Source organism: Chiloscyllium plagiosum, chromosome 13 (genome assembly GCF_004010195.1).
Source record: "Chiloscyllium plagiosum isolate BGI_BamShark_2017 chromosome 13, ASM401019v2, whole genome shotgun sequence".
NCBI classification, from domain to species: domain Eukaryota; kingdom Metazoa; phylum Chordata; class Chondrichthyes; order Orectolobiformes; family Hemiscylliidae; genus Chiloscyllium; species Chiloscyllium plagiosum.
Window position 1 is genome coordinate 64,308,748 of NC_057722.1, and position 26,902 is coordinate 64,335,649.

The 26,902-nt window shown below is 41.0% G+C and overlaps 1 protein-coding gene across 1 annotated transcript; it reads right to left on the minus strand.

Moving 5' to 3' along the window:
• Positions 1-11,256: 11,256 nt before the first annotated feature.
• Positions 11,257-19,684, minus strand: LOC122556345 (extracellular calcium-sensing receptor-like). Its single transcript, XM_043702977.1, has 5 exons — positions 19,400-19,684; positions 17,704-18,537; positions 16,344-16,571; positions 12,253-12,376; positions 11,257-12,164 (listed from the first exon to the last, which is right to left on the minus strand). The coding sequence occupies exons 1-5, from the start codon at positions 19,664-19,666 to the stop codon at positions 11,257-11,259; spliced, it is 2,361 nt and encodes a 786-aa protein (XP_043558912.1). The 5' UTR covers positions 19,667-19,684.
• Between the last annotated feature and the right edge of the window lie 7,218 nt (positions 19,685-26,902).

Below are 26,902 nucleotides of genomic sequence, written 5' to 3' on the forward strand. Positions count from 1 at the left end.
GTGATTGATGGATCGCTAGTTCTGCACATGAATTCACATGAAATAAAAGTAAGTGCAGTTGAAAACCACAAGTGAGTTATTACTTTCTAAACAGACAACAGGAATGCACGAAGGTGTAATCCTACGAATGATGTTTGCAAAAACTACAACAAAGGCAGGACATATAGCCATATAAGTGAACATACTTCACGATCAAATTGTACAATGCTCTTTGGTAAAGAATTCCATAGATCCACTATTCTCCGAGGGAAGTCATTCACGGACCCAGATAGATCTATAACACAGAATATGGCCCTTCAGCCCATTATATCAGTACTGGTCAAAACCAAGCACCTAGCTACCTTAACCAACACTTGCCTTGCAAACTTGGCATTGTATTTGCACATCTAAGTAAACGTTCTGAGGGTTTCTGCCTCTAACACCTTGACAGAGAGCGAGATCCAAATGTCCCCAACTTAACGACCTTTATCCTCACATCTTCTCTGAACCATTTGCCCCTTTATTGGAGAGGTCTGTTGCTGCGTCGACATCGGCAGCAGCAAATAGGCCCAGCACATTGTTGTGATGGTCGACATGGACGCATGGTGATCGATCCCAGTTCCAACAAAGAACAAAGAAAAATTACAGCACTGGAACATGCCTTCGGCCTTCCAAGCCTGCGCCAATCAAGATCCTCTATCTAAACCTGTCGCCTATTTTCTAAGGATCTGTATCCGTCTGCTCCATGCCCATTCATGTGTCTGTCCAGATACATCTTAAATAATGTTATCATGCCAGCTACTGCCATCTCCGCTGGCAATGTATTCCAGATACCCACCATCCTCTGTGTAAACGACTTCCCATCCATATCTCCTTTAAACAGTTCCCCTCTCATTTTGAACTTGTGACCCTCGTAATTGAGTCTCCCATTCTGGGAAAAAGATTTTTGATCTCCACCCTGTCTATACCTCTCATGATTTTGTAGACCTCAAGCAGGTCGCCCCCCAACCCCTCCCCCCACCTCCGCCGCCAACCTCCGTCTTTCTAATGAAAATAATCCGAATCTACTCAACCTCTCTTCATAGCTAGTGCCATTTATACCCGGCAACATCGTGGTGAACCTTCTCTGCACCGTCTGCAAAGCATCCACATCCTTTTGGTAAGGTGGCGACCAGAACTGTACGTAGTATTCCAAATGTAGCCGCACCAAAGCCTTTAACATGACCTGTCAACTCTTGCACTCAATACCCTGTCCGATGAAGGAAAGCATGCTGAATGCCTTCTTGACCACTCTGATTTATTTGCGTTACCACCTTCAGGATACAATCATAAAACCCAGATCTCCCTGGACATCAATTCTGACTCGGGCTGCTGTGGCAGGGGCTAGTTTGCATGTACAATGCAGATTCATTGCTGAAGAGGCGATTTTGGGCCCAGTACGAGATGCTGTGACATCGGCAGCGGCTGCATTGCGAAGTCCAGTGCATGGCCAGGCCGTTGGTGGAGACGGTGCTGAAGACATGTGACTTTCATTCCAGTAGTGGCGCACTGCAAAAGGACACTTGTCTGAGTATGAGGTCTGTAGGCCGTGGCGCAGCAGTTAACAAGAAGGATTGTAAGGTTCAAGGCTTTTTCTTTATTCTTCTATCTTACATTCTATGCTTTGGTTTATTTTTTGAAGTGATGCCGGAGACTGGCTAAGGGATAGAAACTTTTCACTGTACTTTGTTACGAAACACACATGGCAATAAATAAATCAAATCAATAATTTCCTCAAAGCTCTATGAATACAGGCCCACTGTATTCCATTCCATTCGAAATAAAGTCCAACTTTTCAATTGACTTCCTATTTCTTGCTGAACGTTATATATATATATATATATATATATTTATAACTTAGGTACAACAACCCCTCAATTTCATTTTGCACTCTAATACCCTAAAGCCCCTCGGGCTCAACATCTAGTTCAATAACTTTAGAGCTTGATTACGTTTTTCTAAATTTTGTACTCACTCCAAAAACAAGTTGTGTTATGAGATGGTTTACTTTTCGTAGTCACCCACTCTCACCTTTTTGGTCAATTATCGTATAATATGAGTTGCATTGAATGCACTCAGCTTCCCACTCTTAGCTCTTCTTATCTCTTATTCAGGTTTTCCTCTGTCCTGGCTTGCTATCCAGTATCTCCTGCTTTGCCGACTCGTTTCATTACTCTCTCTTTCTGGGATTTGTCTCCACCTATCCGCTCACTACTCTCCACTTTGGCTTCAGGTTTTCTTCGCTGTTAACAGTTCTAATGAAGAGTCATTGAACCTCGAAATGTTAACTTCTCATAAATGTTGTCAGACATGCTGAGTTTCTCTAGCAATTTGTGGTTTGTTTCAGATCTCCAGACCTGCAGGTTTTTTGTTTCAATGCCGAATAATGGACTTCGTTCTATGTGTAGGATATGCATATACAAATCATAAATGAAAAGACTGAGAAGAAAATTATCCCAATCAAAGAGCTAAAAGAAAGCCAATTTTAACAGATAGGAAGGTCAACTTAATAAAAGGGCAGCTTATGCATGGAATTCATATCCAGATCAATATGAGACGTGGACACAAAGTGTTTATACTGTGGTTCAAATGGTCTTCACAAATAACAAGGAACTTGATACAAAATCGAATCAATTTGATTTTTTTTTCACAGAACAAAAGCAAAAATACATTCAAAGTAAATCTAAATTGTTTAACCAGCAAGGAATATTAAATCCGAGAAAAAAAAACTTCAACAGTAATAATCTCCTCAACATCTAAATAATCAGAGTAATTATTTCTTAAAAGTATATTTATTAAATTCTTGTTGTTATTTTGAAAGAAGAAAAGTATCAGATACTCTTAGGTTTTTAATGACAACTGCTAAGCAACACAACTGCAGTATGATGGAGCAAAAAGCAGAAATTGGTGGAGAAAGTCAGCAGGCAGGAAGTACGTTAAAATTTCGAGTCTATTGAGTCGTCATCACAGCCATTATTAAGAAGGAAAGCTGGTGTCTATGCTGAAACCAATGTGGGGGATGGGGGTTGAGGTACTTAGAGGGGATTGTTGGGCGAATAGCTGGAGTCAGAGAACAGAGAGAAAATGATATGGAAGGAGTGGATAGTCCATTTGATATAAAAAAAAGCAGACCAAGATGGAAGAAAAGCTGATTACGAAATAATTACAGCTAAGAGCAAGAGTGTCGGTTAGCAGTGCAACATATCATGTGATAATGGGTCTACAAGTAGGCAAGAATGGATGACTGTGCAAAAAGTAAACCATGTCACCATAGAACTGGATGTGCACTGGGTAATGAAAATAGAAGAGTCGAATCAGGTATTAAAGTTATTGAAGGCAATGTTGAGCTCTAGAGGAACACCTGCAAGATGAAAATGAGATGTTGTCCGTCGAACCTGCACTCAGGCATGCTGGAACAGCAGGCCTGCGACCGTGTGTTGGCATGATTACATGCTGTGTTGAAGTGACAGAGTCATTTTTGTGGACAGAGCATAGGTCTTCTGCAGATCAGTACCCAGTCTGTGGTTTGATTCCTCAAAGTGGAGACGACCACTTTGTGAACAGCAAATACAATAGAATAGACTGAATGAAGTGCACATGAATCACTGCTTCAACTGGCAGCTTTGTCTAAGGCCTTGGACTGTGAGACGGGAGGAGGCAAATGGGTAGCTATTACACCTTCTGAGTTTGCATTGGAAAGTGCCATGGGGATGTGAGATGTTCATAGAGGAGAACAAATGAACTAGTGTATCCTGGAGGGATCAGTCCCTGCAGAACGTAGACAAAGGATGGGAGGGGACAATATGTCTGGTTATGACATCCTGTTGGAGATGATGGAATTGGAAGCTTGCAATCCATTGAATGAAAAGGCCGGTTGGTAAGTGGAGACGAGGCAAACCATATCGTTATTATGAAAGGGAAGAGAAAGGGTGGGAGATGGTTCAAACGTGGCTCAAGGCCCTGTCGACTAAGGAAACAGGCGGGCATTTTTGAGGTCCCCTGTGGAAGGTAGCATTATCAGAACACGTGCAATGGAGAAACTGGGAAAATGACACTGTTACTTCAACATGCCAATGTGTTCCCAACGCTACGTCTCTGCCACTAGCTTGCTGCAGTGTTTAAGTGATCCTCAGCGCAGGTTTTCTTTTTCTGCTTGAGTACGCTGGAGTTTGCAGGGCTCGACATGGGTTCAGCAAGTTTAGAGCGTGATGCTCTCCTTCCATGCTTATTACCCACTCTACAACGGGTCCTGTTCTGACATGGCTTGATTTTAGCGCACTTGCCTATTCTCAACTACTTCTAGGCCATTATCACATAAAATGGGTACACTCAGTACAGCTTCTGATTTTCACACTCTAAGTTCTTTCTCATCTCTTATTCGGTTTTTCGTCTGTCCTATCCTGCTATCCATTACCTCCTTATTTACCAATCCCGCTCCTATCTCTCTGTCTCGGCTCAGTCTCCATCTAAATGCTCACTTCTCCGCCCATTTTGGCTTTGACACGAGTACCAGTTTTTCCTAGCTAATAGCAGTTGTGTTGAAGAGTTACCAGACTCGAAACTTTCACTCTGTTTCCTTCCCACAAAAGTTGCCAGTCCTGTTGAATTTCTCCAACACTTACTATTTTTGATTCAGATCTCCAGCTTCCGCAGTTTTTTTTGTTTTATTGTAGAATAACTGACTCGGGTCTACGTGGAGAATATGCATCTGCAAATCGCAAATGAACGGAATGAGAAGAATATTTCCTCAGTGAAAGAGTTAAAGGATAGGAATAAACCAATAGGAATCAAAAGGCCAACTTCATAAAAGTGCAACAAAAACAGAAATTGCTGGAAAACTTCAGCAGGGATTTCATCATCTATGGAGGGAAATCAATGATAATGCTTGGGCTCACAGCAGTTCTGAAGAAGTGTCACTGGATCCATGATGCTAATTCTGATTTTTGTCCACAGATGCCACCAGACCCGGCTGAATTTTCGCAATTTCTGTTTTGGTTTCTGTTTTGGGAATGGGCAGAACCCCTCAAAACATTTCAAGAAACTAACACAGACACTAAATTTCCCAGTTCTTTTAAGGAGGTGTAACGTGGATATTCCAGGATGGATGCAGCTGGTCAAGCCACTTAGCTTTAAACAAAACAGAATTTATTTACAAGATTACCAAATGAAACACAAACAAAAGAAAACAAAATACAGAATTACTTAACCGATCCGAAAACCCAACAGATTATACCAACTTAATGATGCTGTTCCAAATACTTGCAACCATCCCCATAAACATGCTTTGGTTAAAAAAAGGTTAAAATCAAACACAGGGTCTTACAAGACAGAGAGAATGACAACATGGAACACCCTCTTCCATGTAGCTGTTACTTGGATCAGCAGCTTCAAACTGCCTGACTGCTTTCAGTGAATAGCCAGACTGTCAAACCAAATCAAACCAAGGAATAGCTGATCTTGGAGAACTGGCCACTCCTCTTTCATTGTACAAGTTCTTTAAAAAAAACTTAGAAGCTTTTTGCCTGAAGCAGTATCTGTCCGCTATAATTGATTTGACCCTAAACACTTTCAAACCCAGACATTTCAGAATACGTATTTTTACGATCACCTGAATAAAAATTCAAGGACTGCATAACTTTGTTCAAGGAACAGCAGCATCACACGTCCCCCTTTTTTCTAACAAAGAACCATCACCATCCAAAGATTGCTTTAGTTTAAAGCGCCTTAATCTTAAACTGTCAGTACTCTACAACACACGTATACATTAATCATGCAACCATGCACTAATGCATTTTGTTTCAATCTGTTTATTTCCTGCCACCAAACGCTTTTGTTTCTCATTCACGTCCCGACAATGCATCGACAATGATGTTTTCTCGTCCAGCGACAAGCATAATTTTCAAATTGAATGGCAGTAACAACAAGCTCCATCTAAACAGTCTGGCATTTTTGCTCTTAAATTTCTCCACAAACTTGAAAGGGTTATGATCAGTGTATGTGATTGTCTCAGAAACCTTACTAGTAACATAAATATTGAAATGTTGTAACGCCAACACTATGCTCAAGGTCTCTTTCTACTGTAGAATACTTCTGCTGATGATTGTTCCACTTCATGGAGAAATACACTCTAGGTCTTTCTAACTTTCCATATCTTTTTGCAAAAGCACAGCATCAGTATGCACATCACTTGCATCAATAGCCACCTTGAATGGTTTTGCAGAGTTCAGTGTAGCTAATATTGGGGCAATGGTTAACACAGTTTTCAGGCTGTCAAATGCCTTCTTTGCTGTCCACTGAAACTTCATGCCTTTCTTTAGCCATTTATTGAGTGGAGCAGCCACACTGCTAAAATGTAATACGAACTTTTCTTTTTTGTCAGTAGTATGGGAAACTTCCCAATTACATTTGTTTTTGCATTCTGTGAGGACATTTGTCCACGTTTAATAACATAGTCCAGGAAGGTGATTTGGGGTTTGGCAAATTCACTTTTAGCCAGGTTTATCACTAAGCCTGCCTTCTGAAGTCGATTAACGAAGTCTGATAAATGTTGCAAGTGTTCCTTACATGTGTGACTGAAAATCACCAGGTCATCAATATATACAACAGAATTGGGTAATCCAGCATTGAACTTATTGGTTTGTCTCTGAAATGTGGCTGGTGCATTTTTTATACTAAATGACACGGCTTTAAATTAATACCATTCATTCGACAAAGGTACCTGCCAGTATCCCCTGAGCAAGTCCAACTCAGAAAAATAGATTGCCCCACATTCTCAACACAGTCTTCCAAACATGGAATCAGGTATGCATCGGTCTTTGTAATGGCACTGACTTTGCGATAGTCCACACATATCCATTGGTACCATTTGGTTTTGGCACCATTACTATGGGTGAGCTTCAGTCACTCTAACTCACTTCAATTATGTCATCTTGGAGCATACATTCAACCTCCTTTTGAACCTGCGCAAACTTGAGAGGATTGCATCTGTAGGGATGCTGTTTAATCGGAACAGCATCTCCTATATCTACATCATGCATAATTAGGTAACCACTTCCTAGCTTATTTCCACATATCTCCCTCCGTGATAGCAATAATTCTTTCAGGTCATTTCGATTTTCCCCTGGAAGGTGACTTTATAATTTATCCCAATTTTTGACAACGTCCTCATTGTCCAATTTAACTTGAGGAATGTCCAATTCAGAATCCTCTGAACTTCTTCCCTCTGTGTTGTTAGCAATAACGCACTCTCTTCTGGCTTTCGTTCTCTGTCAAAAATATATTTTGAGCATATTCCCATGACACACTTAATGAGATTTATTTCTGTCTGGAGTCCTTATCAAATGTTCACCTCACTCGATTTCCTTTTGACTTGATAAGGTACACTAAACATTGCTTTTAAAGGTTCACCCATCACTGGAAATAACACACGTTATCTCCAATAGCAAAATTGCGAGTTTTTGGTTTTTGTCTGCTTCCTGTTTCATTATATGCTGTGATACTTCTGAACAATATCCAGCCCACTCCCCCATTACATTTTATCATTCTCGAAAATTTGACACAAAGTCCAAATATGTGGTCTCTCAATTCTGACTTACCAATTTCTCCTTTATTAATGTTAACTGAATTCTCAGTTTATGCCCCCAACCAAATGTAAATGGACAGAATTTGGTCGATTCGTTTGGTGCATCTCTTGTCACAAAAAGCACACAAGGAATCCCCTTATCCCAAACATCTGGATAATCTAAAAGCCCCCAACATAGTGTTTAATGTCTGATTCCACCTTTCTAGCGCTCCCTGCGATTCTGAATGGTGCACAGTATATTTGAATTGTTTTATTTCCAAGCTTTCCTAACTTCCTTGAATAATTTTGATGTAAAGTTTGACCCTTGATCTGGTTGTATCTATGTGGGTAGTCCATATTGAGTGAAAAAATTGAGTAATTCCTCTACAATCCTTTTAGCTGTGATATTGCACAATGGAACAACCTCAGGAAATGTAATCAACACATTGTTAACAAATGCAGATTTAAACTTTTCCTTTTAGGTAGGGGTACTATGCAATAAATCAAGACTCTTGTAAAAGATTCCTGAAATACAGGAGTAGGTATTAAAGGTGCGGATTTTATTGCTGTCTATGGTTTTCCAATTACTTGGCATGTATTCCAATTACCTGACGCCTGGTAAACTTCAACTACATCCTTGTGTAGTCCAAGCCAGTAAAAATGTTTTTTTTATTTTACCTTAAGTTTTCCTCACTGCTAAATACGACCCTAATGATAGTCTTTGTGCCACTCACAACATCTTTGGCAATACAACTTGATGAACTCGGTTCATTTTTGATCTGCCTGAATATATGAAGGTCTTCATTTCCTCATAAGGACATCACTTTTAAGATTTTAACATTCAGGGACACATTCAGATTCTTTTCAAGCGTGGTCTTTGTTAATTCCACTTTAACATTCTTATCTGTACTCTTTGATATCTCCTGTTTCAATTGGTGAATTTGAGACCTCATTGCCACAAAGTCAGGAAAAATCCCAGAATTTGTTTCCTGCAATATTTCAGTTGCCCGAGTTTCCACCGGTTTTTCGATCACAGTAGGCAGAACTACTACCTTGTCAACAATCAATTATATTCCTGGAGCTGAGAGTGTGTCCAGTACTCCTACCACGACTTCCCAACTCTTAACTGTACACTCGAAATAATTGAGCACTTTTTGTCGCATCGTGAATTCCCGTTACTAGCACTTTTTTCTGGCAATAGTCCTTCAGAAGTCCATATCTTCACGTCTTTCAACATCACGGCTGAAGGCAATCCAAAATTTCTTAATATTGTAACCTCTTTACCTGCTGCACCTGGCCTATACGAGTAAACTTTACCTTTGCAGGCATGTGGTTTAAGAAGATTTGGCACTTGCTCCGTAACCAACCTCTGAGCAGATTATAGATTCTGGTGTAGCTTTCTAGCGTCCACTGTGCTTTCTGTTACCACTCTAACAAACTTCACTGCCTTATGCTATTTTCCTGCATTTGGCTTCACAGTACTTTTCCTAATACACCAACACTGTGATTTAATGTGGCCTACTTTATTGCAGTGAAAACACCAGAAGTTTTTAACTTCTCTTTCCCCTTCAAGGGTTTCCTTTTTACCCTGTGGTACGTTATCCTTATGATCTTCACCGAGGTTTACCTTTCCCTTTCTACGTGAGGATTTCTCTTTTCCCCAATTTCTATCCCTCATGGATTGAAATTGACTTTGAAAGCCAAACTTTGATTTATGGACCAACTCAAAACCATAAGCCATTTCAGCTGCTAATCTTGCCGTTTAACTCTCTGCTCTTCCAAATGGGTACCCACCACTTCAGAAAGCGAATTTTTGAGTTCCTGTGGAAATGCCAACTTCTGAAGTTCAAGCTCCTCTTCCTTCCTTTCCTGTTTCTTCTTTTCTCTCACTCTCTGTTTCTTTTTGTTCCGCTAAAGCGATTCATTCTTTTTCTCTGGCCTGTGTTTTTAATCATAATTCAAACCGTATCATTTCTATTGCCCTTTCTTTGTCTTTTGCCTCTAACTCAAGCTGCTTCATTTTCAATTGAATTTTAAGCACCCCTAAAGAATTTGATTGCGTTTCCAGCAAATTTAAATGTTGAGCTACGACTGTAGTTATCTCTCCTTTCATAACGGACGGGAACAGCTCCACCTCCAGCCTGTCTGCTAATCCCAGCAGCTTGGCCTCAACCGTCTTTTGCAAAAACCCCAAAGTCACTTCTTTCATCCCCAGGAACTCTTCGTGTCTGAAAGAGCCATTGCTATCCCCAGCACTATTTAAACCAACTGAATTCAACACCTAGAACAAAAGACGTTAACACCTACCACTCACTGCCGTCGAGCCCAGCAATCCTATCCCAATTTGGAACTATAGAACCAATCACGCAAAGCATCCAATCTGTTATGGACTAGGCTATATCCTCTCAAAACATTTCAAAACAGAAGCCAAGACCCTAACTTTGCTAGTTGTTTGAAGCAAGTGTAACGTGTATATTCCAGGAGGGATGCAGCTGGTCAAACAACTCCCTTTTAAACAAAACAGAATTTATTTACAAGATTACAGAATGAAACACAAACAAAAGACAACAGAATACAGAATAACTTAACCTATCCGAAAAGCCAACAGACTATCCCCACTTAATGATGCTGTTCCCAACACTCGCGACAATCCCTATTAACAACGCTTGGCGAAACAGGTAAAGTCAAAGACGGGTTCGTACAGGAGAGAAGTCAGAGAGAAAGAGGGCCGGCATGGAGCTGCTTCTTGGGACCAGCAGCTTCACAACTGCCTGACTGCTTTCAGTGAATAGCAATATTGCCAAAAAAAAAAACAAATGAAACCAGACGAAAGCTGAGATGGGAGAACTGGCCATTCCCCTTTCATTGTACAAGTTTTTTTTTATTTGAAAGCCTTTTGTCTGAGGCCGTACCTGTAAGCTATAATCAAATTGGCCTTAAAATCCATTGGCCCTAAACGTTTGGGAACTGCGTTTATACGACCTCCCGAAAAAAAAGCAAGGACAACATAACCTCGTTCAACGAGCGGCACGGTGGCACAGTGGTTAGTACTGTTGCCTCACAGCACCAGCTTCGATTCCAGCTTCGGGCGACTGTCTGTGCGAAGTTTGCACATTCTCCCCGTGTCTGCATGGGTTTGCTCCGGGTGCTCCGGTTTCCTCCCACAATCTAAAGATGTGCAGGTTAGGTGAATCGGCCATACTAAATTACCCATAGTGTTCAGAGATGTATAGGTTAGGTGTATGAGTCGGGGTAAATGCAGGGGAATGGGTCTGGGTGGGATAGCCTTCCGAGGGTCGGTGTAGTATTGTTGGGTCGAAAATCCTGTTTCCACACAGTAAGGATTCTAATTCTGAACGAGCAGCACCATCGCATTTCTGATTTCGAGCATCCGCAAATCTTCCTTCTTTTGTTTACTTAATATTAGAGCAGCTGGTGCATGCAATTCATCTCCAAACCAAAGTAAGACGACGGTGTCAAAGAGTTCAAGCAATGTACTCTTCAAAAATAACAAGAAAATTGATATAAAATCGAAGTAAATTAATTTTATTTATTAGAACAAAAACACAACTGCGTCGAAATTGAGTGAAAATTATTTAATCAACAAAAAATATTAATATTGGTACAATAATCTCCAGAATGAACATCTTGAGACCAGAAATAGAGAAACCTAAGAACTACCGTGAAGAGCCTCTGCCCATCATGTTTTTCTTTGAGTTATTCTCCGGTTTCACTAAGATAATGTAACATTTCGGAGCAAAAATACAGACAAGTAAACCAAAGCTTGACGCCCAAATGGCAAACACTTCGACAGCCACCGTGTACTTTCCAGGAGAGCTGACATAAGCCGGAATAAAAGTGATCCAAACAGCACAGAAGATCAGCATACTGAAAGTTATATACTTCGCGTCGTTGAAATTATCTGGAAGTTTCCGGGCAAGAAAAGCTAACAGGAAGCATACAGTGCAGAGAAGACCAATATAGCCGGATACAAAATAAAAGGCTTTTAAAGAGCCCACTTCGCATTCCAAAATAATGATATCTCTATAATAGGTCGCGTTTTTCACTGGATAAGGAGGTGATACAATGAGCCAGATTGTGCAAATTAAACCTTGAAGAAATGTAAGAACAAACACACTTAACCGTTGCTGCATTGGTCCAAACCAGTTCATCAAGTTGTTGTTGGGAAGAGTAGATTTAAAAGCGACCACAACAAGAACAGTTTTCCCCAAAATACAGGAAATGCAGAGAACAAATACAATTCCAAACGAAGTCCGCCGCAACATGCAGGACCATCCGGTCGGTTTCCCAATGAAGGTAAGTGAGCACAGGAAGCAAAGAGTTAGTGCAAAGAGAAGGAGAAAACTCAGCTCCGAATTGTTTGCACGAACGATAGGTGTTTCCCGATACCGGAGGAATACAGTAGCTGTACCCAGTGCAAGACACACTCCCACTGAAGCAAGCGCCACTAAGACGGAGCCCAGAACCTCTTGAAAGGAAAGGAATTCAATCATTTTTAGAACACAGCGATCCTTTTGCTGATTCGACCAGTAATCCAAAGGGCACCTGATACAATCCGTGGAATCTGAAAGAATGAAGGAATCAATTTTTTTAGTACGAAACTTATATTGGCTACAAGACAACGTCGTACTTGGTCCCATGTTTGTGTATACCTGTGGTGTTGCTAATCTCTCCATCGGCGCACTCTGCGCAGTCAAAACAACATATTGGTTGACCTTTTCTACTGACCTTTCTTGATCCGGGAGGACAAGGTTCGGAACAAAGGGCACGTGGAATCTAAGACAAAGGAAATAATACCTGGGTTATTCATATAATAGAATCATAGCTTAAAGACGTTGAGGTGTTAATATTTTGTCACTTGGAGAGGTATGTGCAAGGCCGGGCACCCGGCGCTTTTTCTCTTCAAATATTAAACAAAAAGTCTTTTGAATGTTGACTGTTCAATGCGTTGCTAACGTCCCAGCAGGCAGTATATTGCAGATTACGGCAATTCTCTTTCACTATATTTTGCGTCTGAAGCTTTAGCCCGATAAGTGACCAATTTTCTACCACTGCAAACCGTTTGCCCGTAATTTTCTATTTGCCGCATGCGCCGTGTCTGGTGGTGGTCAAGTATCAGGCCAAAAGGGATAGAGGATCCCTGAATACACCCGACGTCAATATTAGTGGAACGCATCAGGTATGAGTCCAAGTGTTTTTCAAACATCTTCAGCCCAAGCAAGCTACCTAGAAAACCAACATCGCTACCCGGCCTTTAGATCCCGACCTTCACAGATCTCAGACTTCAACAATTCAGCAATTCAGCTATCCATCCATCATGATATCGAGAAGGGGCTGAACGGCGTAGATAAAACAGAAACGCCAAACTCTCCGGTACATATACGACATTTCTTGAAGATTAGCTGAGTATGTCCTGCCCGTCAAACATGTCAATTTCGTTTCCTGTCCAGCCAAATACCATCCCCAGTTCAAACGCCATAGTAAGCAAAATCGTAATATCAATAGTGCTGTCAAACCTCACTGGCTCAACAATACCTCATAATTTCTCATTTTGGATTTCGATTTTGAATTCGATTTTGATATAAAAAGTGTACAATGTCGCCATTCCCAGAGCACATTGTGTACAAAGGTACCCAGGTCCAAAATCTTAGTTATAAAGTAGAAACATAAGGAAAGAAAGTCAAAAGTTCAGCATTACAGTTATTCTTAGTGTAACGTAGAAAAGATAAATAAAATTAAAGTTCAACATTGTTTCAACAATTCCTCTTAAGTGCTTAGACATTCTGAGCTGGCACTTCCCACAAGAGTTTCATCTCCTCCGTGCTGGCCTGCATATTTGGCTAGATATTTATCGTTTGACTCCGCCGCAGATACCAGGAGACCTCGTACCCGCTGCTCTCGACCCCGTAGATGCTGGGGGAACATCTATCGCTGCTGCGCTCGGCTGGCCATCCTCCGCGTTTGGCTCGCTTTCTCGCTCTTATCTACTGTGGCTCGCTCTCCCCTGCGACTGCTCCCTCATTATCCCCTGTGCTGGCTCGATCACTCTACAGAAGGTAACTGCCGGTAGATTTAAGTAAGAAAAAAAAGCTGTGAAGGAAGAAAAGAGAAGGAAAAGCGGGCGGTCGGCTACGGTCAGGAGCTAGCACGCTACGCTACTACTCGGCCAGCATCTTGGAGATCAAAACTGGAACTTAACAGTTTTTACTCAGATAATGAAGAAGTCTCACCGACATGCACGCAGACCCAGAAAGCATCCAGCCTTAAAGTATTGCAGTTGAGTAACATCCATGTCACGCAAGTGTCAGGTCTTGACCATTTGCCAAAAGAATGAATAGAAATACGTAATTGCCGGCCAAAAAACATGGACAGCTTTAGTTTGACAGTTTATTGCTCTTAATTCATTCAAGTTGAATCGATGTCTTTCGCCTTCTTGCGAACAATACTGGAGGTGGACCACGACCAAGTTATTGTGGTGTTTGTACAAGCAAGTTCACCAACGTTTCCTCAGCAGTAGTTATGGATAAATCCTTTTCTTGCAAACGACTCACACGGAACATCTTAAAATAAAATAATGCTGCAAAGACAGCTACTGATTTAATTAACAGATACTTTGTTGAAAAAGTGAAGTTATTGGTAATTAAATAAGTATCCTTTTATGATTGCTTTCAAATAAGTAACTTTGGGAAAAGTATCAACAACATTACTCAGCTTGCTAAAATTTTCATGAATGCATAGTCAATTTTAAGTGAATATTTGGAACATAATTTTGACCAACATTGTTTTAACAATTTGCGCATTTGACATTCTGAACGTTCATAAAATATTTGCTGGAAACAGACGAGAATTAAGAGAGAGAAGGGACTGCAAGGTAAATGCATTACCAGCAGTGATTCCTTTCCAGTTTACAAAACTTGACGCTGTGATCAATGACAAAAAAAACAGCATCCAGTTTAAACAATACGCTTCGGAAGTCATAGTTGAGGAATTCGTCGCCGTGAACACCCTGTAATCATTCAAATTTATTGTTAATTTGAAGAACACGTTTTGTAAAATGTGAGGTAGGAGGAATCTCGATAATGTAAAGTTGAGGCCTATCGATGAAAGTCTGTTATCCATTCAATATGGGAACCTTTTTCTTCAACTAATAATGGTAATTATCGTCTGTCAGCTCCGAATGCTTTGCGCGGTTCCCTGAACGAACTCTGCAGCTGGTATAATCCAACATAATGTAGTCACGCTGTATCTGCATAAGATTGTTGCCAACAAGAGGTAACAACACAAACTTGCGTACATGTGACGTCACTTACATAAATTACACGGAATGAAAGCTTAATTAGCACCATAGATGTCAATTGTTTTCTCTCTCGGCGCTTTCTGCATCTGCGTATTAAATCCATCTGTATCATAACATCCAGTGGCATTTGTGAGGTTGCATGTGAGTGTTCACTGGCTAAGTTGACGAAATTGATGAATGAAGAGTATATGCTTTTTCTACGTCTATTCTATTAAGGCCTTTAGTAATCTCAAAACCGAATCTCAGCTCACTGCTCTGAAAGAAAACAACCTTGACAATGGGCGACAACAAACTAAAAGAGAGATTGCTGGAGAAACTCAGCAGGACCTGTAGCCTCCCTGAAGAGAAAACAGCCAGCATTTTGAGTCCAGAGACCAATTTTATTGGCTCTAAAGTTTCCAGGTAGATGAAATAATGTATACAAAAATATTCCAATTCCATGAAGAATTATAATAAAAAATTCAACATTTCATGCATTGATCTCATGTCCAGTGTATGGCAATTGATATGGACTAGGTCAGACCACTCAGAGCATTCTTAACCAGGCAGACCAGATGATAAATTTGCAATTTGTTTTGGGTCCGCCTACAGTCAAAATTACCCAGCATGAGGTAACTAGGTTGATTACCAGGTTTTGAAACAGACAGCAATTTATTCACAAGATTACACAATGAAACACAAAGAACAGAATAAAGAACCCCTACAGAACTAGATCTAATTATGCTGTTCCGAATACACACAACAGTCTTAATAAGCAAACACTCTTGAAACACAGTAAAAGAATGTAACATATGCTTACAGGTTGAAGTTAGAAGGGCAGAGAGAGAGTTTGTTTCCACACAGCTCCCTGTTGAACTCCCAACTAGTTCTGGACTGAACTAAACTGCTCAGTTTGAGAGCCAACCACTCCCCTTTCACTATACAGGTCACTTCGAAAACATGACCTCTTGCGCCTGATGTCTCATCTGTTTACTTATAAACAAAAAGGCCTCTCAATACCTTTTAATCTCTGTACCAAAGCAGACTAATCGGAATCAAGAGCAGTTTATTACCTCTATGAAAAAAAACCAAGGGCATAATATCCTTGAGAAAAGGAACAGCTTTGAGAAAAAAGAAACCAGGTTTGTGAAAAAATAAAAAGGCAATTCAAAATTGAAAATGAAAAGTGCATTCCCAATTGTTGAACCGCACACAAATAACCAATGAAAGGACAATTCTTAGGCTTTGAGGGGAAAAGGGGAAAAATGAAAATAGGAGCAGATATTCTGCGAAACAAAGCAGTTGCGTGTAAAACCAGGTCTGCAAGAAAGGATAATGCATAATGACATTGCCATTGACGCCCATGCTCTAACAGTTCACAAAAATACTTGCACTTCTAAACAATTCTTCGCGTTTTAACGTCACTTTTCTCTCATGGTTTGTTCATGCAAATCGCAACGAAAATACCTGCTTTCCAGTGGAGCTCCACACGATATCTCCGAAATTCAGGACAAGCTCTTGTCCCTCCGGCGATGACCCTTCATAGTATCCAATTTTAACAATATCAAGTGAACCTTCTAAATTAATTTGTAAATTTATTAAGTCATATGTTGGGACTGGATCACCATTTTCATCAAAATACACGATTTCCCCAGTGTGAGCAGTGAAATTTACTGAGTGCAGGTAGTGAAGCAGCTGCAGGAGAACAATGCAAGATATATAAGCATTTGGCTGTCATCTTGATACATACATTAAAATTCATTTAAACAAATGAACACCGATAATTTAGAAATTAATTGTATCACAAATTAGCATCCGGCCATGAACAAATAGACTTTGGAGATTCATCTTCCGTATTTGCAAGTTTCTGATCTTCCGTCGCACATGTTTCCGTCAATGGTGGCGCGGTGGTTGAGTAGTTAGCACAGTTGCCTTACAGCACTAGGGAGCCGGGTTCGAATCCATACCCGAGCGCCTGTCTGTGTGGCGTTTGCACATTCTCCCGTGCCTGCGTGGGTTTGCTCCAGTTTCCTTGCAAGGATGTGCTAATCTGATGATTTGGCAGTGCTAAATTGCCCTTAGTGTTGAGGGGTGTGCACGCTCAGTTGGTTAGCTATGGAAAATGCAAAGTTATAGAGATAGGGTAGGGAGTGTCTGTTTGGGATACTACTTGGAAGTCGATGGGTCAAATAGACTGCATCCACGCTATAGGGATTAATGATTCTAATATTAGGAATGACTCTGATTGAGAATATGTGTAGTCTTGCCCACCGCAGAGACTTAATAGAGAATGCAGATTAGCTTCCACTGAGTGTTGATTTGTCGGAATGTTTTTTTTTAAACATAGCATTCTACTGAGAACTAAGGCTCTGTAATACAGCGAAAAGACGAAGATCACAAATACCCATCCAACACCAAAACTAACACCGATATTCTGAGCATTTATCACATTACTATTAGTGACACGTACTTTGTTATAATTTAGCTTTTCTTTTCCTACGTCACAATAGTGATTAAACCTCGCAAGCACTTCAGTCAATACGATGCTGCTTGAAGAGCTTTAGGCCTTGGATATCCTTACAATGATCTGTTTAGGTTTGCTACCTATATTTGTGTACGCGTGAATTTGAATATTTGCGATATTCATTCTTTTACTTTTGATGCAGAATTGTCCAATTGGCATGCTTTTCTCTCATTTTCTTACAGGAATAATGGTTGTGAAAATGGAGCCATGAAAAAAACTTTAAGTGGAAATAGAACAGTACACACTTCAAGGGTGGATGGCGTCTATGGGATCGATCTGAAACATTATTAAGTATTTTCCTACCTGCCAGGGTTCAAAGCTTGAAATGTGAGCACACGTATTATTCGTAAAAGGGCCAGTGCCTTCTTCACAAGACAGCATATTATCAAGTGCATGAGCGACAGCATAGACCGCTTTGTACACATGGTAGGAACTTCCGTCCATGATGGCTGGGAGGTAAGCGTTTTCTAAACCATCTAAATGTTCATTCCCTGTGCATGGCTGCAAATGAAATGCAGAACTTCCGGTCTCTGTCGCGTCGCCTGTCGTTAAAGAGCACGAGAAGAGATTTTCCCAAAACTTTTTCACAAAAATGCTGTCAGGAAACCTAGAAGGGTGAATTTTCAGAAGATGATCTCTGAGGCCGGCTATTTCTGTTCTACGGGTCGTTGGACCAATGGCCCCAACGCGAACCCTTGCTCTTTCTTCAGGTAACAATATATCTTCTGTAAGCCACCCTTCGCTTCCAATCCATTGTATCCCCGTCACATTTTGGCGCAAGATCTCCTTAATTAACACTCGCATATCGCCGCTTTGCAAGAATCCAACCACAACCTTTGTGGTTGCCTCTTTCATCACCTGCACTATTTTGCTGATTTTCTCGGCGGGATCGGTTCTGTAAAACGATTCAGAATACGCGATGCAAACCCCAATTTTTTGGGCCTCTTCGATAAATGTTCTCATCCCAAAATTCCCATACTCTGTGTTGCTTCTAACCGTGCCAATCCAATTCCAACCAAACGTTTTCACGAGTTCAGCAAGAAGTTTGGACTGATATTTGTCGCTTGGTATCGTTCTGAAGAAAGTCGGGTATTCTTGTTTATCGCTCAGGCAGGAGCAAGTCGAGAAGTAACTGATCTGCTGAAAACGAGTAAATATATTTAAATATGCATTCGTCGTTTTTGAAATATGTTTTTAAAATGTTACTTTGTTATATCTTCAGCATGAATGTACTTTATTTGTTGATGTATTTATTAAGTACAATACGAAGCATGTACGCCTGTGATTGGAACTAATTGAACAAAGTTAATTATTTGTCGAGTTTTTTAAAAAAAAGACAAGTGGCAAGCTGAAATTTACACTGGTCAGAACATGGGATTGCATGAGAACTATATTCCTGAAGTAAACAGGCGAATGTACTATTGGAATCATAAACATTGTCTGAGTCTGAAATAGTCTTTCCTATAACGGTAGATTCACTACACATTGTAATTTGCCTTCATGAGGAAACGGACGGTATGTGGGAGTTGGTGGCATACTGATAATAACATTAGATAAGTAACCCAAAACACAAGGTCGTGGGGATTTGGGTTTTAAAAACACGCTATGGTAGATAGCAGAATGCGTTCAAAAAGTCTGGAATTAACAAAAAACTATCATCATGAAACTTTAGGCGGCACCGTGGCTCAGTGGTTAGCACTGCTGCCTCACGACACCAGGGACCCATGTTTCGAATTTGACGTTGGGTGACTATAAGGAGTGTACACATTCCTTCTGTGTCTGCGTGGATTTACTCTGGGTGCTCGCGCTTCCACCTAGAGTCTAAAGAGGTGCAGGTTTGGTGGATTAGGTGATAGGCATGATAAATGCTGGGATAGGGATGGAATGCTCTTTGGTGGGCAAGTGCCCATCCATGATTCAAATGGCCTCTACCTGCACTGTAGGGATACTATGATTCTAAAGGCGTTGCAAATATGTAGTCAAGTACTAGACGCGATACCATTGGAATTCCGAACGTTCCAACCGTTCTTGCGGCTGCAATGGAGGATGTGGATGTTTCACAACCAAGAATGGCTGCCACATTGGAAGAACCTTTACATTCAGGGTATTCAATTAGTTCTTGTTCTCCATTCACCAAAGCCAGCGCTGCTTTGGCCGCTATCGCGGAGATCGAGCAGTCATCATAGATCTCATACCCCAGAGAGATATTCGGAAGTAGAGTTTTGCTCCGGTTTATTTCTTCGATAGCAAATATCATGGTCTGCATCAGGCGAAAGCTTGCGATATCAAAACTGCGGGTGAGACATAAAAGGAAACGATATACGTATTACATTCACCATCCAATTATCCAGATCTAATTCATCCAGATCTTCCAGCCCCGCTGAGATGCCCGCCTGAATTGAAATCCGCGATGGAAACGCAAATTCCAAGTACCCGACTAATGCTGCAGCTTGTGGTTTGCCAGAAAGGCCTTCTTGGGAACCAGTGACCACGATCCGGGCGGATCATATAATGAACAAATTTGGGTCGATTATCCGACACATGCCCAGCTATACACCCTGATTCGTGTCGGGTTTACAATTGTTTAAAAGGGGCTCGCCAGTGGGACTATCAAATCAGCCCCGGCACTCCCAACTTCATGCCGATACCCATTGCAACTGATTGGCAAAGTCGCGCCCGATTCATACCTCTCGTTACCATGACATTCTGCACGTATTCAGTGCGGCATACGACTAACACAATGGGACCGTTTTATATCCGGGCTCCGCTGACATCTACGGCCCCACCAATATCAACATTCATCATCCCATTCTGATTCAACGCCGAATCTGCTCACCAGCCGACTTCCCTTACCCGACCCAAAAACAGAGCTGATTATCTCTACCCCACCCTTCCCTGGGCTTTTTCGCTGATTCACAGATGCTTGAGCTATAATTAAATCGTTGGATGAATAAACCCATGCAAATGCCTGCAAATACCAAGAGACACACAAAATATCTGTTAATAATTAGAAATCCCTGGAAATATTTGCAAACAACTGTCAGAACCTTAGAAGGCTTAGAAATACTTAAAACACTTCAAAATGCGCACAACATAACAGACATACACACTACCCAGTCGAAAACTTGAAAACTGCGCATTCTTTACCCTAATGGCTTGTTCCAATAACTTCAAAGGAAACATAGCTCCACTATATCCGAGTTCACTTACTGGCCCTCGCCAATTCCTTCCAATGTTACTGAGCGCACAGACAGGAAGGTCCAATGCCTCACCAAAGTAGCAAGCTAAAGGTGTAGTTTAAAATACGTTCAACAGCGCCTTCCACTGCTTTGCTCCTGACCAAAAAGTGAGTATCTATATCGGTAATGTTAATGAATTGATGACGTCTAGTGATATACTCCCACTTAAAGTGAGAAATTCACTGTCTATCCACTCCTTAAAAGCCGTTTATCACATTAAGTCTTCTGTAGGTCATTCAGTTTTCAGTTCCACAAGGAAAATAAACCAGCCGGTCAATCCCTTTCTGAAATATAGGCTCACACATTTTCGGCAACATCTTTGTAAATGATCTCTGCAGCATCCTCACTGTCTTGCTTCTCCAAGATGAAAAAAACTGCACGTTGCGCACTAAGTGCGGGCTAACCAATGTTCAATACAGGTTTATCAGAATATTCCGCCGTTTGAAATGAAATTTCTTGTTTTGGTTTGCTTTAGTAATCACATTCCAAAAGGCGACAAAGCATTCAGTGAACTATCTACATGTAATTCAAGATCCTTTTTCTCCTTCTACTCTAGTAGACATGCACATGCAAACTGATCAGTGATGTCTCTATTTTTCGCAGCTAATTGTATTATTTCATGCATTTCTGTGTTCAATGTCATTGCATTTACTTGCTCGTTTTGCAAATTTGTTAATCTCTCCAGCAATTTGTTGCAGTCTGCTCAACGTGCAAAATCTCAACCCCAGGTTTCTATCATCGCCATCTTTAGAAATTTTGTTTTGGATTCTGTCCAAATTATTGCACCTTTGCCGAATATTATTCAGATTTGATTTGCAGATAAACACAAAACATTGTGTAACGAATTCCAGTTACATCACCACTAACACACAGAATATTTCTGATTAATACTCATTTGTTCATACTCATTATACTTCCGACGCATTGAACATAGTGTTTTGATTCGTTTAGAATCTATCCCCCGTGTTACCATTTTTACATTTCAAGGTCAATAAAATCAGTCATCAGCAATTCCATGTCCTTACAAGTAAGCATTATTTCCTTAATCAAATATAAACACAAAGAATGCTGGAGAACCTGTGGAGAGAGAAACAGGGCCAACGTTTCGAATCTTTTATGACTCTTCTTGAGATTCCATTTTGTCCTTACATTGTGTGCAGTATCAAACTGAAATTCGACTTAGTAAAATAGACAGCTAAGAATGGCATTATTCTGCGTAAGTAGTTATTCCAATCAAAATACCAGAATGTAATCATATTCAGAACAATGACAAAACTGTTAGAATACTGCAATTGATGATTAACCACTGAATTCAGAACATTATTGGGGCGCTGAGATTGCATGAAATCGGGATTACTTTATCGTTTACTGCTCTGTACGAAGATTATGTTAGGTGGATTGGCCATGCTAAATTGCCCGGTACTGTCTAGGAATGTGCAGACATGCGAAAACCGAGAGGAATTCAGGTTCTTGGACTGGGTGGAATGCTCTTCAAAGAAGTCCAATGACATTTCTGAGCAATGTAGAGCTTCCATGATTCTATGATTGTTTGACCTACCTTTCGCAGTACGTGTCTAATGGACTGACGGCAAATGAAGGAGCATCATAAATCACATCTAAATGTGCTGAAAATATCCCACCCAGGATAATATCACCATCTTCAGACAAATTCGGTAAGTTGCCTTTTGCTCGAGGCGTACAAACCATTCCATGTGATTTCCACGTAGGCACAACAGCTAGCAATATCAGAAACAAAGTCATCGCTTTCTTGCAAGCAACCTATCATTAGATTAAACGGAATGAGAAAGTACGTGGCGTTATATAGCGCCTGTTATGACCTGAGGATATCCCAGAGCGCATTACAGCCGATGAATCACCTTAGATCTGATCGAATGGATTGCATCGCTGAAACAATGCTCAATCAATTTGTTTACGGGACACTTGCACTTGTGAGACCAATCATAATTAAATGGATCGCTATTTCTGCAGATGGATGTCACTAAAAATAAAACTTTCAACTTTTAAACCCCAAGAACGTCAATATTTTCGATTCAGAAACAAGATTGTAGAAAACATTAATCATGTTCATGATCATCACTAAGATTAGGTCAAACGTAGGTCATTCGCCTCATTGATCTGGTATTGACTGTTCGTATATTCTTCAACTCCAGATTCATTCCTTTTATCTAAAGCCCTTGATTATCTTATTAATTAAAAATCGGACTCTCATATACTCAAATTTATTTCCAGAGCAACCTCCACAACTCTCTGTGGTAAATAATCCCATAGATTCACTACGCTCCGAATGAAGACATTCACAGTGTTAGTGAAATCTACGCACAAATAGTGGTCTTTCAGTTCATTACCTTCTGTGCTGGTAAAATACAAGCGTCTAAACATTCTAATCACGTTATCTAACACTTGGCCCATAGCCGTGGCATGTTAAGTGCACATCTAAATACTCATTCAATGTTCTGAAGGTTTCTGCCCCAACCCCGCTAACAGGCAGTCAGTTCCAGAATTCCATCACGGCTGCATAAAGACGTTTTTCCTCGCTTCTCCTCTAAAGCTTCTACCCCTTATCCCTTGATCATCGATTCCTCTATTAAGGGAAAAGCTTCGTTCTGTCTACCATATCTATGCCCCTCGTTATTTTATAAATTTCAATCAGATCCCGTCTCATCTCCCCTGTTCTAAGGAAAACAACTCTAGTCTGTCTAATCACTTTTCGGTTATAGTATACTTCGTCAATTTTAAACTGGTCACCACATAGTCTGAGATTAAGCCCTCTGCTCCAATATTTTTGGAGAAGGGTAACTAACCTTTCTGTAATTTCCCTATCAAGTTCCCTAAGAATTTTGTATGTTTCAATAAGGTCTCCTCTCATTCTTCTACAATATTCCATGCTCTTTGGAATCCTAAATACAATTTTCCGCTAGGGCAGCCTGCAGCTTCTCAGAGTCAACATCGAATTCAGTAACCTGAGAGCTTGATTCCATCCTTCCACGTTTTGTATCCATCCATACACTGTCCGTTGTTACATGCATTGCCTTTAGCATAGTCATCCAGTGTCACCTATTTTTAAGATTTGGAGACTCTGGTGTTGGACTGGGGTGTACAAAGTTAAAAATTACACAACACCAGGTTATAATCCAACAGATTTATTTGGAAGCAGTAGCTTTCAGAGCACTGCTCCTTCATCAGGTGATTGTGGAGAATCATTTATAGCACAGAATTTATAGCAAAAGTTTACAGTGTGATTTAACTGAAGTTATATATTGAAAAAGATCCGGATTGTTTCTTTCATACGTAAATCGCAAAACGTTTTTAAAAGTTACATTCTCAAGTGCACTTTAACAATTGGTGTCTTGTCGGCCCAGATAAGGTATTGAAGGTGTTAAGTTCTGTGAGGCTGCCTGTGCCACAATGGTCAGACTGATTCTAAACTAAAAAACGAATTTACAGAATCTTACATGGATTCATGCAGTTTTTGCGCAAAGTAAAATGTAATTCTACAAGTACAACTTCACCCCATAAACTTATATATGTGTACGTGTGCATGTGGGTGTATGTGGGGGGGGCGCGGTGGGGGAGGAGGTTTATGAATGCCTATGAGAGTGTGTGTGTGTGTGGTTGTGAAGGGGTTTAAGTCTGTGACAGGGTGTGCGTAGGAATGTATGCGTGAGTGTGTGAGAGAGGGTTTGAGTGTGTGACTGTGTGACTGTGTGTATGTCTGTGTGTGTGTGAGAGAGAGAGAGAAGAGAGTGTGTGTCTGTCTGAATGTGTGTGTCTATGTGTGTATACAGTGCGATGAGGTCACCTGTAGTGTGACATGAACCCCAGGTCCCTGTTGAAGCCATCCTTATGGGTACTGAACTTGGCTATCAGCCTCTGCTCGGCCACGTTTCATTGTTGCCTGTTCCGAAGTCCGCCTTGGAGGATAGTCACCCGAAGGTCCGAGGTCGAATGTCCCAGACCGCTGAAATGTTCTCCCACTGGGAGGGAACGCCCATGTATGTTGATTGTTCTGTGGTGTCCATTCATCCGTTGCCCGTAGCTTCGACTTGTTCTTTTTCATTCATCCATTGCCGTGACCTCTGTTTGGTCCTAGAGAGGATACGGGCAACGTATGAATGGACACCGCACAACAATCAACAGACAGGAGTGTTCACTTCCAGTCGGAGAACACTTCAACGGTCCGTGACATTCGGACCTCGGGCGACCGTCCTCCAAGGCGGACTTCGGGACAGGCAACAACAAAAAGTGGCCGAGCAGTGGCTGATACCCAAGTTCGGTACCCATGGGGATGGCCTCAACTGGGACCTTGGGTTCATGCCACACTACAGGTGACCCCACTGCACCATAGACACACATACACACACACACACGCACACACACACTCAGACCCTCTTTGGTGCACTCATACACACATTTCCACACACACCCTGTCACAGACTTAAACCCCTTTACACTCACACTCACACATATACAGAACCCACTCACAGGCACTCATAACGCCCCCCACCATACACACACCCACGTGCACGCACACATATATAGGTTTGTGGGGTGAATTTGTACTTGTAGAATTACATTTTACTTTGCTCAAAAACTGCATGGATCCATGTAAGAATCTGTAAATCCGTTTTTTTTAGATTAGAATCAGTCTGACCATTGTGGCACAGACAGCCTCACAGAAGTTAACACCTTCAATACCTTATCTGGGCCGACAAGACACCAATTGTTAAAGTGCACTTGAGAATGTAACTTTTAAAAAAAAAGTTTGCGATTTACATATGTAAAAAACAAGACGGGTTTTTCAACATATAATTTCAGTTACATCACACTGTAAACTTTTGCTATAAATTCTGTGTCTTACAATCTTATTCTCCACAATCGCCTGATGAAGAAGCAGTGTTCTGACAGCTAGTGCTTCCAATTAAACCTGTTGGATTATAACCTGGTGTTGTGTGATTTTTAGCCTACTTTAAAGTCCATTATTTGTTCAGATGTGTTTCGTTCAGCAGACGTAACTTTTGATCTCTCATACCCTCCCTCATAGACAACCTCTCCCTCATATACACACACATACACTCCCGCACTAACATGGATACATGCACTCTCTCACACAAACCTCTTCATACTCACACAAGCACTCAACCAAGCTTTCACACACGCACATGATTTGGAGATGCCGGTGTTGGACTGGGGTGTACAAAGTCTCTCAGCTTTTGGAATGAACATGTTGCTTTCAGTTATTTCATACGTAAATCGCAGAATTTTAAAAATAAAAGTTACATTCTCAAGTGAACTTTAACAATTGGTGTCATGACGGCTCAGTTAATGCATTTAAGGTGTGAGCTGTCTTGTGTGAGACATTCTGTACCACAATGGTCAGACTGATTCTAATCTTAAAAAACGGATTTACAGAATCTTACATGGATTCATGCAGTTTTTGAGCAAAGTAAAATGTAATTCTTCAAGAACAAATTCATCCCACAAACATATCTGTGTATGTCTGCATATGGGTGCATGTGTTGGGGTGGGGGGTGAGGGGGTTATGAGTGTCTGCGAGAGAGTGTGTGTGTCTGTGTGTAAAGTGGTATAAATCTGTGAGAGGGTGTGTGTGTGTGTGTGTTTGGGAGTGTACGTGTGAGTGTGTGAGAGAGGGCCTGCGTGATTGTACAAGTCTGTAGGAGCCTGTGTGTGTATAGTGCAATGCGGTCACCTGTAGTGTAACTTTTGCCTCGTTGATTTTAACCTTACTGCAAATCCTCTTGCAAGGAGGCCTACCTAGAAGAAGGTTAAAAATCACACAACACAAGGTTATAGTCCAACAGGTTTAATTGGAAGCACACTAGCTTTCGGAACGACGCTCCTTCATCAGGTGATTGTGGAGGGCTCGATCGTAACACAGAATTTAGAGCAAAAAATTGCAGTGTGGTGTAACTGAAATTATACATTGAAGAAGGCCAACGTAAACGAAGTGCAGCTTGTGCACGAAATTCATACCCAGGTCAACATGAAATGTCGCTACAAATTAGACATCATATACTTGACACAAAATCGCTTTTGTATTTATTACAACAAACACACATATGGATCGAAACGAATTAAATTGATAATTCAGCAAGAAATATTAACAAAGTTTGTGAGAAGATTTGTAGCTCGGGTGCTCGTTGCTGTGGTTCTGTTCGCCGAGCTGGAAGTTTTTGTTGCAAACGTTTCGTCCCCTGGCTAGGCGACATCATCAGTGCTTGGGA